Source organism: Aythya marila, assembly GCF_965140915.1.
Source record: "Aythya marila genome assembly, chromosome: 27".
Lineage (NCBI taxonomy): Eukaryota > Metazoa > Chordata > Aves > Anseriformes > Anatidae > Aythya > Aythya marila.
Genome location: NC_139068.1, coordinates 3,102,136 through 3,119,333, shown reverse-complemented (window position 1 = coordinate 3,119,333; position 17,198 = coordinate 3,102,136). Strand labels below are relative to the sequence as shown.

Here is a 17,198-nt window from a genome sequence, read left to right as displayed (position 1 = left end):
GGTCAACAGGGTGCCGGGATGGGAGACCCCCGGGGGTCCGCTCTGTGCTGGGAGGGGCCCTGAGACCCCCCCAAAAAGGGCTGAGACCCCCCCAAAAGGGCTGAGACCCCCCCCTAAAAGCAGCCCCCACCCCCAGGGCAAAGGGAGGTCCTGAGCCCCTACCAACAGGGCCCGCTGACACCCCTGGGTGGCCCAAGGGTCCTCTGCCCCCCTAGAGCCAGCGCTGGGACCCCCCCCAGGAAAATGGGGACCCCCCCTGGGGGAGGGCAGCCCCCCCCCAAAAGCCATCCCAAGCCGGCACCCTGAGCTCCTTGGGGCAAGGGGAGGGGGGTTGGGGGCCATGGGACCCCCCCACCCCATAGGCTGGGCACCCCCCCAGGCAGGGGGACCCCCAGGAAGGGGCTGAGGAACTCAGGACACGGGTGGGGGGGGGACAGAGGGGGACAGAGGGGGTCCCCCAGCCGGGGGGGGGACACACACGACAGGAGAGCAGCACAAATTGGGGCGGGGGCGTTCTCCCAGTATGAGCCCCCCCCAGCCTCCCACTTCTCCCAGTAACTCCACGTTGCCCCCCACAGCCCCCAGCTCTGGGGCAGGCCGTGCCCCCCCACCGGGAGGGATGTGGGGGGGTTAAAAAGGGGTCCCCGGGTGGCACGTCCCCAAATGTGGGTCCGGGGGGGGGTCACCCCAGCCCCCAGGTGCCAGGTGCTGCCCCCGGGCCCGGTTCCTGTCCCCATCCCCGTCCCCGTCCCCGTCCCCGTGGCGGTGGCAGGAAGCCGTGGCGTCACGGCGGGGCGATGGCAGGCCGGGACACCTCGGGGACAGCCCTGCGGCGGTGACGGGGACCCTGTGGGGACATTGGCGGCCCCTCAGAGCCCCCCAGAGCCCCCCGGCACCGGTACGGGGATGTGGGGGCTTGGGGTCTTCGTCCCCCTCCTCGGCGGTGAGTGGTGGGGACGTGGTGAGGGGGGACGGGGCAGAGGGGACGTGGCGGGGTCCCTCTGGATTGGGGTGGGGGGCACTGAGGGGTTGTGGGGCTCGGCCTGGCCCCTGGGTGACAGCTGGGGACATGGGGGGCACAGGGGGGGACAGGGGGGGGATGCTAGGGACATCTAGGGGGAAGCGGGTGGGTTTGGGGCACAGACGTGGGGACATGGTGGGGAGGGACAGGGGTGGGCGACACGGCTGTGGCTGGGGGACAAGGTGAGGGGGGCAGATTGGGGGGGGGCAGAACGTGGTCAGGGGGGGCAGGAAGGGGACAGCAGCGAGGGGACAGCCACGCACAGAGCGCTGCGTGCTCAGGGGCCACGAGCAGGACGCCGCCGTGCCTCAGTGTCCCCATATGGCCACGGTGGCACTGGGGAGGGGGGGACACACACACGGGGGGACACCCTGGCAGCAGCCAACCCCCTGTTTCCCCATCCCCGGCACCACCGTGATGTGACCCCGAGCCCCGTTCCCCGCAGCGGGCGCCCTGTGGGTGATCCAGGACCCGTCGGAGGTGCGGGTGGCGGCGGGCGAAGGGGTGGCCCTGGGGTGCTTGGTGGTGGCGACGGAGCCCCCCCAGATGTTCCGCGTGGAGTGGCTGAAGGGCGCGGGGCAGGGGGTGCTGTGCAGCGCCCGCATGGGCCCCGCCACCACCCCGGCCCCCTGCGTCCCCGGCCTGAGCATCGCCTGGGACCCCCCCATCGCCGCCCTCAGCATCCAGCGGGCACGGCCGGGGGACGCGGGGTGCTACGTCTGCCGGGTCACCCTGGAGATCCCCCACTTGGCCACCGCCACCGGTAACGGCACCGTGCTGACCGTCAGCGCAGGTAACCCCACCCCCCCCCCCCGGGGGTGACGGGGACACATCTGGGGACATTGGGGTGCTGCCACCCCGCTGCGCGGCACGGGGAGCTCCTGGTTCTGTGCCCTTCCTGGGCAGCCCCGAGGGGGGGTTTAATGGGGTGGATGGGATGGGGCATCCCTGGGGGCTGTGCTGGGGGATGTGGGATGGTGGGGGGGTGGGGGGGGGTAGTGGGGTCCCTGGGATGTGTGTGGGGGGGGTTAGTGGGGGTTCCTGGGATGTGGTGTGGTGGTGGGGGGTTACTGGGAGTCTCTGGGATGTGGGGGGGGGGAGGGTTATTGGGGGTCCCTGGGATGTGGTGCTGTGGGGGGGGGTTACTGGGGGTCCCTGGGCCGTGGCTTGTCCCCGAGCATTAGCGGGTGTCTGGGTCACAGGCAGGGGAATTGCCCAGACCAGGGCGGCCACGGTGCAGGGGGGACGGGGACAGGACGGGGACAGGATGGGGACAGTGCACAGCGTGGCCGGCACAGCCCTGATTCTGCTTCCCCCCCCCCCCCCAGCAGCAGCAGCTGAGGCAGGACACGGGGCAGGTAAGCGTGTCCCCGCTGGCCCCCCCCGGCCCGGCAGCGGCGGTGCTGCGGTGGTGGCCCAGCTGGGGACATGGTGGCCCTGTCCTTGCAGGGCTGGCGGGGGGGCTGGCGGGGGCCCTGGGGGGCGCCTTCCTCCTCTTCGTGCTGGCCTTCCTCGGCCACCGGCACTGGCGCAGGAGAGCAGGTAACCCCCTGCCCACCCCCCCTGTCCCCAAATACCCCCCCTGCCCGCCCCGTCCTACCCCGTGCCCAAACACCCCGTGCCCGCCTTTCCCACCCCTCCCCAAATTTTCCGTTATGCCCAAATTCCCTGTGACCCCCTCCTCCCGTGCCCCTCACCCTATGCACCTCTGGGGATTGGGGGGGCACCCAAGGGACCCCCTGGGTGTCCTCAGGAGGTCCCCTGGCTGTGCCAGCCCCCCCCGGGGGCCGTGTTTTGGGGACCAAGGCTGGCGGTGCCCGGCTCTGCTCCCCCCAACGCCCACCGCCCCTCAGACACAGCCACCTACATGAACGTGCTGCCCCGCTCGGAGCGGACCCCCAAGGAACGATTGCCCCCCCCCCAAAGGTGACAAAGAGCAACGGGTACCAGGGGTGAGGGCACCCCACTGGCCCTGAGGGTGCCCCCCCCCCCCCGGAGAGGACCCCCAAACGCCCCGCACCGGGCCCCAGAGGCCCCGGTTGTCTGCGCTGGCAGGGGAGTGGCGGCGCCTGGGGCTGCTTTAAACAGGAAAAGCCCCCCCAAAAAGATGTGCAGCACCCTGCAACCCCGCTTCCTGTCTTCTGTGCACCACCCGCAGCACCCACCCCTGGTGGGGGGGGTGGGGGGGCAACCGGTGCCAAATTCAGGGTGCCCCCAGCGCAACCTCCCCAGCACGGGTGGGCTCAGGCCGCACGGGGCAGGGGACACACGTGCCTGGGGGGCTGGGGTTGGGGGGGGGGACAACGCGTGGCCAGCAGGCTCTGCAGCCCCCCCTGGGCCCCCCCCTTCCCCCTGGGCCCCCCCTCCCCATTTCAGGGAAGCTGCTCTGCGGTCCCGTGGCCTCGTTTCAATTTGCACCCAGGCATGCAGCGGGGCCGCAGCCACCGCTCCGGAAGCGCTCGCCCCATTCCTGGCCCTGCCGGGGTAGGGAGGGGGGGGCACCACCGTCAGCTCCCCCCTTCTGCACCCGCGGACCCCGGGCAGCCCTTCCCGGGATGGCGAGGGTGACCGGAGCCCGGCTCATCCCCCCCGTGGGGGTGTCACCCCTCTCCCCCCACACCGCAGCCCCCAGTGCATCTGGAGCCTACGTGCCACGGAGCGCACGGAGCGCACGGAGCGCACGGCCACGCGTCGGCCTTTAATGGGGGGCACCGGGGCTCACGGGGGCTGCGCGGCCACCGGGTAGAGCAGGGAGAGGTGGCGGGCACCGCGGATGGGCAGCGCCCGCGCCGTGTAGTGCCTCACGGCCTCGGGCACCGAGGGGAAGGCGGCCCCCGCGCGCCCCAGCACGAAGTGTCGCTCCCGCGTCCTCGTCAGCTTCACGTGCACGAAGCCGTGGCTGCTCCTGTGGGGGGCACGGGGGGAAACTGAGGCACAGGAGGGGAAACTGAGGCACGCGGGGGGAAACTGAGGCACGCGAGGCACGGCCTCGGCCCCACGTGTGCAACGTCAGCGTGGGGGGAACGTGCACGCGCACGCTGTGCGCAGGGATGCGAGCACAAAAATGCACCACGCGCACGGCCCCGTCCTGACCCCAACCCCACAAAGGTGCTGGGGTTCTTCCCCGGGGGGTTTCTGGCCCCGCACTCACCTGAGCGAGAGCGAGTAGTCCTCGGGGCTGGTCTCGCAGTCCCGCACCAAGAAGCTGCCCTCGCGGCACAGCGCCAGCAGCGTCTCCGCGCCCGCCCGCCCGATGGGGCCGTGGTACCACCTGCACAGAGCCGCCGTCACCCCAACGGCACCCCAAAACACAGCACCCCAAAACACAGCACCCCGAAACACAGCACCCCGAAACACAGCACCTGTGACCCCAGGACCTGTCTGCATCCCTCTGTCCTGCCCCTGCCGCTGGGACCCATCGACACACGGGGCTGGGCCGTGCCACGGGGACCTATCTGTGCCCCGACACCACGGGGACAGCCACAGCAAGGGGACCCAGCTGTCCCTGCCGTGGGAACCCACCCGTGCCACGGGGACACATCTGTGCCACGGGGACACATCTGTGCCACGGGGACCAATCCATGCTATGGGGACACATCCATGCCATGGGGACCCACCCATGCCACGGGGACCCATCCATGCCATGGGGACACATCCATGCCATGGGGACCCATCTGTGCCATCGGGGCCCCCTCCTTGCAATGGGGACCCCTCCGTGCCACGGGGACCCCCCCCTACACCACGGGCACCCTTCTGTGCCATGGGGACCCCCCCATGCCACAGGGCCCATCCGTGGGGCACCCTCACTCGGTGCCTCCCACCGGGACGTTGGGGCCACCCCAAAGAGGAGGGGAACCCCCCAAGGGTGCGGGGTCTGCGTGTGTTTTGTGTCCCCCCCCCAGACTCACGTCTGCTTCTCCAGAGGCAGGGAGGTGTCCACGTGCCCCGGGCTGGGGGGGCAGCCCGATCTGCTGCCCGGGGGGGGCCGGGGGGGCCGCGGCGGCTGCCGGGAGAGGCTGGGGGAGCGCTCGGGGCTCTCAAACTGCACTGCAGGGACAGGGGGGGGGGGGGCGTCACCCACCGGGGGGGTCCCAGCACCCCCACCTGATTCATGGGGACACCAGCAGCTGGGCCACCCGCCCGCGGTGCCGGAGCACGAAGGGGTGACGCTGGGTGTCCCCCCCGTGGGTGCCCCCACCCCGTGGGTGTCCCCCCCTCTGTGGGTGCCCCCACCAAGGCTCTGCCTCGCCGTGATGCCCCATTGCACCCCCCCGGGGGGAACCCATTGGTGTCGGGGGGGCAATGGGGACGGGGACCCCCTGGGATTGCTGGGGACAGCAGCGGCGTGGGGCGATACCCGGGGCGCTACGGTGGCACCCAAGGGTGCTGCGCAGGAGCGCTGGGGGATGCCGGGGGGGTTCCCAGCGGGGGGATGTGGGGCCGGGGGACCCCCAGGAGGTACCCACAGGTCTGGGGGGGGGTCTGGGGGGTGCTGGCACCTGCGAATGCCCGTGAGATGTGATCCTTCTTCCACTCCCAGGGCTGGTCGTACTCGTCGGCCGGGCGCTCGTCGTCGCGGGGCAGGCGGCTGTCCCGGGCCGTGGCCCCCCCCGCGCCCTCGGCCGCCTTCTCCCAGCCCTCGTAGGGGGTGTCGTAGAGTTGGGGCCCCCCCCGGGCTCTCGGCCTCTTGCCCTCGCCCTGCTGCGGGCACCCTGGGGATGGGCAGGGCTGGGAGGCACAGCGGGGACCCCAACGCACGTGGAGGGGGGGGGAGCACCCTGGGGTGTCAGACACCCCCCCCAAAACACGGGGATGGAGGAGGAAATGGGGAGGGGGTGTGGGGTGTGTGTGGGGGGGGGCACTGGCACCCAGCGTCACCCACCTGCAGCCTCCCCGGGGTCCTCGGTGCCCCCCTCGGGCACCGCGTCCTGCTCCCCCTCGAAGGGCTCCGAGTACTCGCTCTCGTTGGGGCACTGCACGGGGGGGGCCTGGCTGGGACGGGACCCCCCCCCCCGCACCCCACACAGGTCCCCAACCCCGGGGGTCCCCCCCCCTTAGGACCCCTCCGGACCCCCCCATTCCCTGCTCTGGGTGCCCCCCCAGCCCCTTCCCGGTCCCTCCCACCCGGTTCCTTTGTGCCCTCTCCCCTTCCCCCCCCCATAAAACCCCCCCCCATAACTCCCCCCCCCAGCCCCCTGCCCACTCCCCTCTCCCAGTAACCCCAGTTCCCCCCCCGCAGCCCCCCCCACAACCCCCAGCCCCCCTCTCCTCCCCCGGTCCCCCCCAGTCCCCCCCCTTACCCTCATTTCCCCCCTTCCCCCCCCACCCCCCCCCCCCACCTCTGCACCCCCCCCCAAAGCCCCCCACCCCCCCCAACCCCCCGGGCCCCCTTCCCCACTCCCCTCTCCCCCCCCCCATAAAACCCCATCCTCCCCGTTGTCCCCCCCCCCATCCCTCGGCCTCCCTTCCCGGTGTCCCCCCCCCCGTGTCCCTCCATCCCCCCCCCCCCCCCGGTTCCTACCTGCTCCGCTCGGCGGCGCCCCCCCCCCACCCCCGCGCCCCCCACCCTCACCAAACGGTGCCGGGGGGAAGCGGCGGGGGGGGGCCCGGTGCCGGTAGCGCTGTAATCGGGTTGGGGCGGCCGGGGGGGGGAACGCCGGGCCCCCCGGCCCAGGTAGTCCCGGAGCCACTTGGCCATAACGGGACCGGCACCGGGGGGGGGTTGGAGGGGGGGGGGGGGAAACCGGGACCCCCCCCCGCAGCCACCGCCGCCGCCGCCGGGAGCCGCTTTTGTGTCGCCGCCGCGCACGGAGAGGACCGGAGCCCCCCCCCCCCCCCCCCAGCCCCCGCCTCGCCGGTAAAAGGGGGGGGGGGCACCGGGACCGAGGGGGGGGCACCGAAACCCGGGGGGGGGGGAAAAGGAACCGGGAGGAGGGGGTTAAGAGGGGAGGGGAAGGGGGTGTGACCCGACCCCGGGGGGGGGGGAGCACCGGGACCCCCCCCCTTCGGGGGTGGTGGTCGCATGGTCGCAGGGCGCCCCCCCCCCCCAGCGCGACGTGGGGGTGAGGGGGGGTTAAAAGCCCCCCCCCGGCACTGTTTGTGGGTTGGGGGCACAATGGGGGGGGGGAGGGCACCCGAACCTCAGGGGACCCCCGCTTTGTGCCCCCCCCGCACAGCTCCGGGAAGGGTCGGGGGGGCTGTCTCGGTCATGGGGGGAGGGGCACAGGAGCCCCCCACCCCCCCCATAGGAGCCTGGTGGGGGGGGGGCACACAGGAGCCCCCCCGTGCCACAAGGCCACCCGCAGCCCCCCGGCTCCATCAGTGGGGGCAGGAGGCTGTGCCCCCCCCCCTCTGGCCCTGTTTTTTTTTGGGGGGGGGGCTCGAGGACTCTATGGTTGCCCCCCCCCAGCCCTTCCCAGAACAAAGGTTTCCCTTCCTGGAAGCAGGGGGGGGGCACACACAGGAGCTGGGAGGTGGGGGGGGACCGGGGGGGGGCTTTGGTGGTCCCACAGAGCCCCCCCCCCCCCACCAGCCCCCATCAAGCAGAGCCCGGGGCTGCAGCCCCAAATCCTGCATTAATATTTGAGGAGGGCTAATTAGTGCGTGCGCACGGAATGCTAATTAGCCCCAGCACCACAGCCTGGGGGGGGGCTGCCCCTTTCCCCCCCCCCGCTCCCAGAACCACCCCACAAAGCCCCAGATCCCAAAAGCACCCCACAAAGCCCCCCCCCCCCCCCTCCACCAGAGCCCATTTGCCAGGCTCTGAGAGGCGGTTAATTAGCGAAGAGCAGCTCATCAATTAGAGGGGGGGGGGCCTTGACAAGGAGGAAATTAACACCGGGGGCTTAGCACGAGGGGCAGAGCAGCCCCAGCCCAGGTGGGGGGGGGGGGGCAGACGTGGCTCAGGGTCCCCCCCCCCCCCTTTTTTTTTTACACGCGTGCCTTGTGGATAAAGCTGCCCCCCCCCCCCCAAGAAGACGAAGGAAGAAGCGGCTCTGACACATCCCATTTATTGCCCCCCTCCCACAGCCACCCCCCCACAGCAGGATCTGACCCCCCCCCGCCGTGAGAGGGGGCAGGAGAAACTCCGTGCCTGAGAAGGGGGAGGGTTTTTTTTTGGGGGGGGCACAAAGGAGGGTGCTGAGCTCCTGCCTCCCCCCCTGGGGGGCTGTGGGGCAGGGGGGAGGCCCCGGGGGGGGGGGGGGTGAGCACATGGGGGGGGCAGCAGGATGGGAAATTCCCCGCTCCCGGTGCTCAGAACACGCTGCAGGTGCCGGGGGGGGGGGCACGGCGTGGCCCCGGGGGGGGGGCAGAGGGTCCCTGCTGGGGGCTGGCTGCGCCCCACACCGGTTTGGGGACCCCAGGTGGGCTGCAAGCCCCCCAGGACCCCCCCAGGACCCCCCCCATCGTGGTGCAGCTCTGCAGGCGGTGCTGGGGGGGGGCAGCTCCTCAGTCGCTGGCGCCGTCCTCGCTGTCCGAATACGCCCCCAGCAAGCCCAGGGAGGACGAGGAGGTGCCCGTGGTTGGGAGAATTGAACCTGGAAGGCAAAAAGAGAGCAGCAAGGATCAGAGGGGCGCAGAGCCCCCCTCAGAAGCGGTGCTGGGGGGTGCGGGTGCCCCCCGGGGGGGGATTTTGGGCACGGGGAGGGAGGACAGGAGCCAGCGCGAGGCAGCGGCACGGGGACAGAGCCCGCGGCAGCTCGGAGCTGGGTCCTGGGAAGCCGGCAGCCCCAGGCTGGAGAAAATGAATGAAAAGTGAATGAAAAATGGAGAAAATGAATGAAAAAGGGGCAAACGCAGCCCCCAGACACCCCCTGAGGGCGCAGGGGCTGGCTAAGCACAACGCTGAGGAACAAGCAGCCCGGAGCCGATCGCCTCGCCCACTCCTCCCCAAAATCTCCAGCTCCTGGGGCAGGGAGCAGGACCCCGACTGCTCTCCCCGCTTGTTCGAGGGCTCCAAATCCCGCAGCTGGGGCAGGATTTGTCATCAGGCCCCAAACCCGAGCGACCTTCCCGCTGCTGCCCTCCCTACCTCGCTGCTGTGCTGCTTCCCAGCGCCCTGTCCGAGCTCGGGAGCTGCTGGCCCTGCCCGTCCGCCTCCAAGGTCCCTGCTCGCTGCCAGGAAGGGATCTCCCCCCCCTCCCCGAGCACATCGGGTACCAAACCCCCCCCCCGCAGGCAGGGCCACCCCCCAAGGCCTTACCCCAAACCCAGCCCCATCCATCTCACCGCAAAGCCTTGACTTGGGAGCTCTCAGGCTCCAAAACCAGAGCTGGGTTTAGCAGCGGAGCTCATTAATAACCACAACCCCCCCAGGAACCAGCCTGACCCCCCCCCCGGTGCAATTACCGGCGCCGTGGCTCTCGGTGCTGTTTGTTGGGGTGCTGGGGGGCTTCTGCTTCCTCACCGCCACCAGCCCGGCCAGCTGTGTCCTGCTGCTCAGCTTCCCCACGCTGCGCTCCCAGCTCTCCGTCTTCTGCTTCTTGATCTGGGGCTGGGGGTCCTGCAGAGGGGAGGAGGGCGTCAGGGAGGGGGGCAGGAGGCAGAGGGGGAAGGAGGGATGATAAAAGCTGCAGCGTGGAGTGAGGGGCGCAAGGAGAGGTGCTCGGAGCAGCCGAGGGGGGTGTTGGATGCAAAAAGGGTGCAAAAAGGGCAGGGAGCTCCTGGAGAGAGCCCAGCGGAGGCCACAAAGAGGAGCCGGGGCCTGGAGCATCTCCCCTGGGAGGAGAGGCTGAGAGAGCTGGGGCTGGGCAGCCTTGGGAAGAGAAGGCTGAGAGGGGATCTGAGCAGTGTCTGGAAAGAGCTGAGGGGTGGCAGACAGAGGGACATGGCCAACCTCTTCTCAGGGCTCTGTGGGGACAGGACAAGGGGCAGTGGCCACCAAATGGAGCCCAGGCAGTTCCGCACCAACACGCCAAAGAACTTCTTCCCGGGGAGGGTGCCGGAGCGCTGGGACAGGCTGCCCAGGGAGGCTGGGGGGGCTCCTTCTCTGCAGATCTTCAAGGCCCGTCTGGACGCCTCCCTGGGCAGCCTGCTCTGGGGAACTGCTTTGGCAGGGGGGGTGGACCCGGGGAGCTCTGGAGACCCCTTCCAACCCCTGCAGCTCCGTGACCCTCCCCGCAGTGGCTGGCAGCAGCAGGACACACAAGGACACACAAGGACACACAAGGACAGCTGATACAGCCCTGGACAGCTGCAGAACGGCCTCAGAGACGAGCCCCCCGCTGCCCGTGGCTGTTAACCCAGCCGTGCACATCCCAGCATGATGAGGAGCAGCCAGATGCGTGCCGCGGGGCTGCGTGAGCTCCGCCAGCCGGGCGCTGCTGCCTGCAGGTGGTCCGGGCGCTGAATCCAATCCCCAGGGCCCGCGGATTAGTGCCGGGCCAGGGCACACGGCTGGGATTAACCCCGGCAGGCTCCGAGCTTTGATTCTCCCCAACAGGAGGAGGTCCCCGCGGGCACGGATCGACATCAGAGCAGCACAGGGGGCCCGGCTGCGGGGATAATCCCTCCCCTGCAAGCCGAGCGCTGAAAAAGCCCTTTTGTCCTGCACATCTCTGACACAGAGAGCACAGAGGCAAAGCAGGGGCTGACCCCAGTGGTTGTTTCACTCCTGCCAGCCCTCGGGGTCCTGGAATCGTGGCTGAGGTGGGCTCGAGGCATGGGGGAGCCTGAATTTTTAGGGCTGAGAGGGAAGGGAAGCCACATCCCGAGCGAGGACGGGGGCAGCTCGCTGCCAGCTGGGAGCATCCCCTTTGTCAGCAGGCGGCCTGAAATCCCCAGCTGAGCCCTGCCTCCGCCCAGCACGGCTCGCTTTGAGCTGCTCACACGTAGCAGACAGCAGGGCCGGCAGCTCTGGGCAGGGGGAGGAGGCTCTGCCTCCCCGCTCACCTCCTGCAGGATGTCCGTGGGTTTCGTTTTTGCCCTGGGCTTCGTGGATGCCTTTGCAGCTTCTTCGTCGGAGTCCGAGTCCACCAGCAGGCGCCGGTTCTGCACCTCCTCCAGCATGGCTCTGAGAGCAGAGAGAGCTCAGGAGCTGCCTCCTCACGTGTTCTATTGATTGTTTTTTTTTTTAAGAAGTCACCTCGGAGCGGTGCCCAAGGCTTGGAAGCACCACGCCACGCAGCCTGAGCCAGGCACAGCCTCTCCCCTCACACGAGGACTGTTCTCAGAGGGGGGTGAGGTCCTGGGAGCAGCCCAGAACCCCCACAAGATCCACCAACGATGCCAAATCCCCCCCACCCCCAGCACGTGCAGCTCTCCCCCTCCCCAAGCACCTTCCCAGGCCAAATCAGCTCCCATCCCCTCACAGCCCGCTCTGGAATGTGCCCCCCCTGCCCCCAGCTCCTACAACCCCCTCGTTTCAGGGCCACGGGGGTGTCGCTGCCCCCCCGGGGGAGCGCCTCCAGCCCCACTCACTTCATCTCCTGCTCATCCTCCTCTTGCTCCCTGCGCTTCTGCTCCTCCTCGTACTCCTTGTACTGCCGCAGCATGGCCTCGAAGTCCACGTTGGCCTGGCGCTGGTTGAGCTCCTTCAGCTCCTGCAGGTTCTCCAGGACCTCCATCTCCAGCTTGGAGTCCTTGGTTCGGTTCTCCAGGACCTGGGGGGGGCCGGGAGGGAGCCGGGCTCAGCCGAGGTGCCAGGAGGGGCAAGCACAGCCCCCCCGCCCGCTCCCAGCACCAAGAAGCTCATCCTCATTTCTGAGCCTCGGGCACAGTAGGAAAAAACAGAGCAGGTCACAGCCCCTCACGAGTTTGAGCACAGGAGAAAAGCTCCTGAGGGCAGAGGTGGCTCCAGCCAGCCCCAAGGGCTGCTCCAGGGGGCAGCAGCACCTCAGGAGCCTGAGGAAGCAAGGCAACGGCTGCCAAAAGTCACCCCCTGCTCGGCAGGACAGAGGCAGGCAGGACGAGAGAGGAGTGAGTGCCCTCTGCAGGGGAGGGCCCGGCCCGGCACCTTCATGGGATTGTTCAGCTCTTCCTCTTCCCTCTCCTTCTGCATCCTCTTCTCCTCTTCCTCCAGGAGCTTCTCCGCCTGGAAGTTGCGCGTGGCGCCGTGCTCCATGGTGTAGTCGGTGTTCTCGGGGTCTGTCTAAGGAAGAGGCAAGGCAGCAAAATCATCAGATGGGGGCAATTCCACGGCTGCTTCCAGAGCTGTGGGCAAACATTTCCCCATTTCATCCCCCCCCGAGGGCAGACAACCAGCCCCAGCCCCTCGTTGTGCTCCAGACTGACACAGAGGGGAGAGAGCAACAGCACGCGCTCAGATTTGGCCTCTGTGGGATTTGTCAGCCCTTTCCCCACAGGATACGGGCAGACCCCGTGCTCCCAGCGCTCGCTCGAGCCCCCCGCACACTTCACCTTGAAAGTGATCTCTGCCAGGCAGCGCGTGCACTTGATGTAGAAGCGGAAGATGGGCAGCCCCAGGTACACCTCGTTCTGGACGGTCTCCTTGCGGGCGTTGAACTTCTTCCCCTTGTAGATGTACTCACCGCACGTCTTGCACCTGCAAAAAAAAAGAGAGAGAAGCCCACAACCATCATTAGGAGAGGAGAAAAAAAAGACCAAGAACAGCCCAAATGCCTGCCAGCCCGCATTCTGAGCAAGTTTTCTCCTCTGGAAACTCAGAACAAGCCCCGAATCCCCCCCGGCATCTCTCCCCTTTCCCTCCCTCCCCCCTTTTATCCCGCTCTGCCGGCAGCAGCTCCCCGCAGCGTGGGGCAGGATTCCCCATGCCATTTTCCCCCCCTCCCTCGCCCCCCGGTTGTCCCCGAGGCCCGGCCCCTCTCACCGCATGTTGAAGGGAGCCATGAGGCGCACCACATACTGCCGGTCCTTCGGGAGCTTGAGCTTTGGGATCTTAGCGGGGTCGAAGTCGGGCGGGTAGTATTTCTGCGGGGACAGAGGTGAGATGGTCGCGTGCCGGGCACCCCACGGGGCTCCGAGCAGGTCAGGCACGGCGCAGATGTCTGTCTGTCTGTCCGTCTGTCTGTCTGTCTGATTCCGAGCCCTCGCTCTCCTCAACCCCAACCCTCGGAGGATTTGGGGACCTCCTGCCCTAAGCAGCCCCCCCCAAATACAGGGCCAGGACCCCCGCCCCACCTGCCTGGGACTCCCCACACACACCAGGGGCCAGCTGGTGACCCCACGAGGAAGCCCCCAAGCCCCCACTTTGGTCCCTAAGCCTCTCCTCAGCCCCCAAGTCCCCCTCACCCCCTCCCAAGGACCCTCCCTCAGCCCCTAGCCCCCCACCCTTAACCCCCTGCCCTTGGTTCTTAAGCCCCCCATCAGCCCCCAGGCCCCCTCCTCAGCCCCTAAGCCCTCCTCTAAGCCCCCCCTCAGCCCCTAAGCCCCCCCCCAAGGCCTCTACTCAGCCCCTAACCCCCCCCCCAAGGTCCCCCCCGGCCCCTAAGCCCCCCTAAAGCCATCCCCTAGCCCCTAGCCCCCCCCATGGCCCACTCCTCGGTCCTTAAACCCCCCTAGAGCCCCCCCCCGAGCCCCTAAACCCCTCTGAGCCCCCCCCCAGCCTCCCTATGACCCTTAACCTCCCCCTAAGCCCCCCCTAAGCCCCTAAGCCCCCCCTAAGCCCCTCAGCTCATTCCCTAAGCCCCCCCCCAGCCCCAAATCCCCCCCCCCATGGCCCCTAAACCCCCCAAGCCTCCCCTAAGTCCCCCCCCGACCCCTCAGACCCCCTCCCCTGCCCCTCCCCCCCCACCCAGCACGGGGCGCCCCCCACCCTTGAGAGCCCCATTCCCCCCCCCCAGCCCCAGGAGCGACCGGGGACACCCGGGAGGCCCTGGGGACCCCCTCCCCAACCCCCCCTGTCCCCCCCCCTGCTCACGTTCAAGACTTTCCGTTCCGACATGGTTGCGCTGCGCCCCCGGCCCCCCCCTCGCCCACCGGCAGCCGCCGCCGCGCCCGCAGCCGCTTCCTGGAAACAGCGCCCGCCCCCTCCCGCCGCTCATTGGCTCCGCCTCAGAGCTCCGCCTCTGCCATTGGCCGCTTCTGCTGCCCGTCAGCGAGATGAAGCCTCGCGTGCAACCGCCTAAAGGGGCCGCCCGGCGCGGCGGCTCGGACACAAAGGTTCCGGGGGGGGGAAATGGACCCGCGGTGGGGAAGGGCGAGGGGGGCTGGGGTAAAGGGGGGGGAGGGGACGGGACCCTCGGGCCTGCCCTGCTCCGGCCTCACCTGGAGCTCGGGGGGCGGCACAACAAGGCCAGGGAGCTCCTGGAGAGAGCCCAGCGGGGGCCACAAAGAGGAGCCGGGGCCTGGAGCATCTCCCCTGGGAGGAGAGGCTGAGAGAGCTGGGGCTGGGCAGCCTTGGGAAGAGAAGGCTGAGAGGGGATCTGAGCAGTGTCTGGAAAGAGCTGAGGGGTGGCAGCCAGAGGGACATGGCCAACCTCTTCTCAGGGCTCTGTGGGGACAGCACAAGGGCTGTCTGACAGCGCCCGCTGTGTACCTGCTGCCCTGGACCCCGCACAAGGACTGTGAGCGCAGCCAGGAGCGCCAGAAGGAAAGCAATCTCTTTATTAACTCACGCATTTAACTCCCTCCCAGGAGGGGAGGCTGCTGCAGGGCTTGGCCCCTTCTTCTGGGGCACCCCGGGTCAGGCCCGGAGCAGCTTTCGTGTGTCCATCCTGCAGGCAGTGGGCAGCTCCTGTGGCACAGGAAGCAAAAAAAATAAGGAAAAGGGAGCAGGACACAAGCAGAGATGGAAAAGGGCAGAGCCGGGTGGACAGGGAAATAGCGGGAAATCAAAGGGGAGGCAGCAGGACAGGGAGAGAAAGAGAGGGAGGAGGAGAGAGACAGCGAAAGAAGGAATGGGGAAGGGGAAGGGGAAAGGGACAATACGGACAGGGAGCAGGGCAGTGAAACAGGGACAGATGGGGGCAGGGAGCAGGACACCAGCAGGCCAGGCTTCAGCACCTTCACGGGACTGTTCAGCTCTTCCTCTTCCCTCCCCTTCTGCATCCTCTTCTCCTCTTCCTCCAAGAGCTTCTCAGCTCGGAAGCCGGGGGGTGTCCCTGCTCCGTGGCCGCGTTCTCAGGACCTCAGGGAAAAGCCAGGCAGCAAAGGCCCCGTAATGGGGCAATTCCGCTCCCGACATCCCGGGGACTGTTCACTTGTGGCCACTTCCAGAGCTGTGGGCAAACATTTCCCAATTTCATCCCCCCCCCGAGGGCAGACAACCAGCCCCAGCCCCTCGCTGTGCTCCACAGGCCGTGCCCCTGCACCCTGCTACAGGGCTGAGGCGCTGCAGAGTGACACAAAGAGGGGAGAGAGCAACAGCACGCACTCAGATTCAGCCTCTGCGGGATTTGTCAGCCCTTTCCCCATGAGGTACGGGCAGACCCGGTGCCCCCAGACCGTGCGGCCTCCCCAGAAAGCCCGCAGCACACTTCACCTTGAAAGTGATCTCCGGCAGGCACCGCGTGCGTTTGACGTAGAAGAGGAATACGGGAAGTCCCGAGTACACCTCATTCTGAATGGTCTCCTCACGGGCCTGAAGCTTCTTCCCCTTCGAGATGCGCTCAGCGCACGTCCCGCGCCTAAAAAAAGAGAAAGAGAAGTCCAGAACGCATCATGAGCGGAGAACAAAAAGACCGAGAAAAGTCCAAGCGATTTTCAGGCTGTGTCAACCCCGATTCTGAGCAATGGTTATTTTCTCCTTTGGAAATTTAGCGCCTACCCTTCAAACAGCCCCAAACTCACCCAGGGCCTCTCTTCCCCTCATCCCCTTCCTCCCGGGCTGCGTCACCGCCCGGCAGCGGATCCTCTGCGGCCAGGGGAGGAGAAACGACCCCCGCGGGCGCCGCTCTCGCTGCTGGCTGCTTCCTCCTCCCTGCGCGCGGCACCGTGTGCGGGTCCTGCGGGGCTTCGAGCCGGGGGCTGTTTAGGACGAAGCCCCCCGGGCAGCATCGTATGGGGACGGAGCAGCGACCTGCACCCAACCACAGCAATGTCAATGTCCGTCTGTCTGTCCGTCCATTCGCTCTGCTGACCCCAAACGCCCTGGCCTGGTGCTCCCCGCACCCCCCAGCCTCCGACTGAGCCCCCCCAGGAGCCCCCCAGCCCCCCAAAAGCCCCCCCCGACCCTGCTGGGACCCTCCCCGAGACCCCCAAACAGCTCTGAGACCCCCCGGACCCCCCCCCGGGACCCTCCCCAGGACTCCCAACCTCCCCCCCCCGAGACCTTCCCGAGACCCCTGGTACCCCCAAAAGCCCCCAAGACCCCCCCAAGCCCCCACGGAACCCTTCCCAGGAACCCCTCTGCGACCCCAAATCCCCCCAAAACCGCCCTGACCCCCCCGGAACCCTCCCCAGGAACCCCCCGGGACGTCCCCGACACCCCTGGGACCCCCAAATCCCCCTGAGACCCCCCCCAAACCCTTGGGACCCCCTAAATCCCCCCGGGACCCCCTCCAGGACCCCCAAACCCCCCCGGGACCCCCCCCCGGTACCCCCGGGACCCCCGGCCCCACCTCAGGACCCCTCCGGCCCCCCCCAGGCTCCGCTCCCCCCCCTCCGCACCCGGTGCGCCGCCTCTCTCGGCCCCCCATCCCCTCCTGCGACTTCCGGGATGAAAGCCCCGCCTCCCTCCTCGCCGCTTATTGGTTGCCGCGGCGAGCGCTCGCTTCTTATAGGCTGCCCCCGCCGCCTATCAGCGGGCCCCGCCCACCCCGCCTCAAGGGCCGTGTGCAGCGACCAAGAGCTCCCCCCCCGCAACCGCGGCTCGGAGCGAAGGTTCCGGGGCTGGAACGGGCCGGGCCCGGGGGGTGGCACCGCAGGGGGGGGCGCTGGGGCCGGGGTGGGTGGCCTGGGGCCCGGTTCAGGCCATGGAGAGGGGCCACGGGGGCCCTCCGAGCCCTGGGGGGGCGCATACAGGTCCTGGAGGGTTGTACGGACCAGTCTGGGCTATAGGGACCAGGCTCTGGGGGGGCTGGGGACCAGTACAGGCCCTCCACTGGGACCAGTCCAGGCTGTGGGGGCCCTGGGAACCCATCCAGACACCCCACAGGGACCAGTCTGGGCTCTACAGGGGGGCTGGGGACCGGTCTGGGCCCTCCACTGGGACCAGTCTGGGATCTGGGGTCACTGGAGACACATCCAGACCCTCCATAGGGACCAGTCCAGTCTCTGGGGACCCACCCAGATTCACCCCAGGGACCATTCCCTGCCG

At 68.9% G+C, this 17,198-nt stretch overlaps 3 protein-coding genes across 5 annotated transcripts; 1 reads left to right on the top strand and 2 right to left on the bottom strand.

Annotated features, from left to right (window-relative positions):
- The first annotated feature begins 812 nt into the window (after nt 1–812).
- LOC309887843 (uncharacterized protein) lies at nt 813–3,099 on the top strand. The gene is made up of 4 exons (XM_082779840.1): nt 813–943; nt 1,467–1,814; nt 2,350–2,563; nt 2,875–3,099. Exons 1-4 carry the CDS (start codon nt 907–909, stop codon nt 2,975–2,977), a joined length of 702 nt encoding a protein of 233 aa, XP_082635966.1. The 5' UTR covers nt 813–906; the 3' UTR covers nt 2,978–3,099.
- Nucleotides 3,100–3,739: 640 nt separating this feature from the next.
- SHD (Src homology 2 domain containing transforming protein D) lies at nt 3,740–6,719 on the bottom strand (the record flags this gene model as incomplete). Its single annotated transcript, XM_082779833.1, has 6 exons — nt 3,740–3,926; nt 4,173–4,292; nt 4,930–5,068; nt 5,521–5,733; nt 5,904–5,994; nt 6,543–6,719. The coding sequence occupies 6 exons, from the start codon at nt 6,717–6,719 to the stop codon at nt 3,740–3,742; spliced, it is 927 nt and encodes a 308-aa protein (XP_082635959.1).
- Nucleotides 6,720–8,041: 1,322 nt separating this feature from the next.
- YJU2 (YJU2 splicing factor homolog) lies at nt 8,042–16,565 on the bottom strand. 3 transcript variants are annotated; one of them, XM_082779810.1, is made up of 12 exons: nt 16,550–16,565; nt 15,731–15,959; nt 15,423–15,567; nt 14,945–15,159; nt 14,557–14,675; nt 12,810–12,910; nt 12,380–12,524; nt 11,976–12,110; nt 11,441–11,622; nt 10,913–11,033; nt 9,371–9,524; nt 8,043–8,559 (listed from the first exon to the last, which is right to left on the bottom strand). In XM_082779810.1, exons 6-12 carry the CDS (start codon nt 12,827–12,829, stop codon nt 8,471–8,473), a joined length of 846 nt encoding a protein of 281 aa, XP_082635936.1. In that variant the 5' UTR covers nt 12,830–12,910; nt 14,557–14,675; nt 14,945–15,159; nt 15,423–15,567; nt 15,731–15,959; nt 16,550–16,565; the 3' UTR covers nt 8,043–8,470. The 3 variants fall into 3 exon arrangements, 2 of the variants coding, with proteins under 2 accessions (XP_082635936.1, XP_082635935.1); XR_014319096.1 differs by lacking the exons at nt 14,557–14,675; nt 14,945–15,159; nt 15,423–15,567; nt 15,731–15,959; nt 16,550–16,565 and adding an exon at nt 13,860–13,927 and having other exon boundaries at nt 8,042–8,559; nt 10,913–11,074; XM_082779809.1 differs by lacking the exons at nt 14,557–14,675; nt 14,945–15,159; nt 15,423–15,567; nt 15,731–15,959; nt 16,550–16,565 and adding an exon at nt 13,860–13,927.
- Between the last annotated feature and the right edge of the window lie 633 nt (nt 16,566–17,198).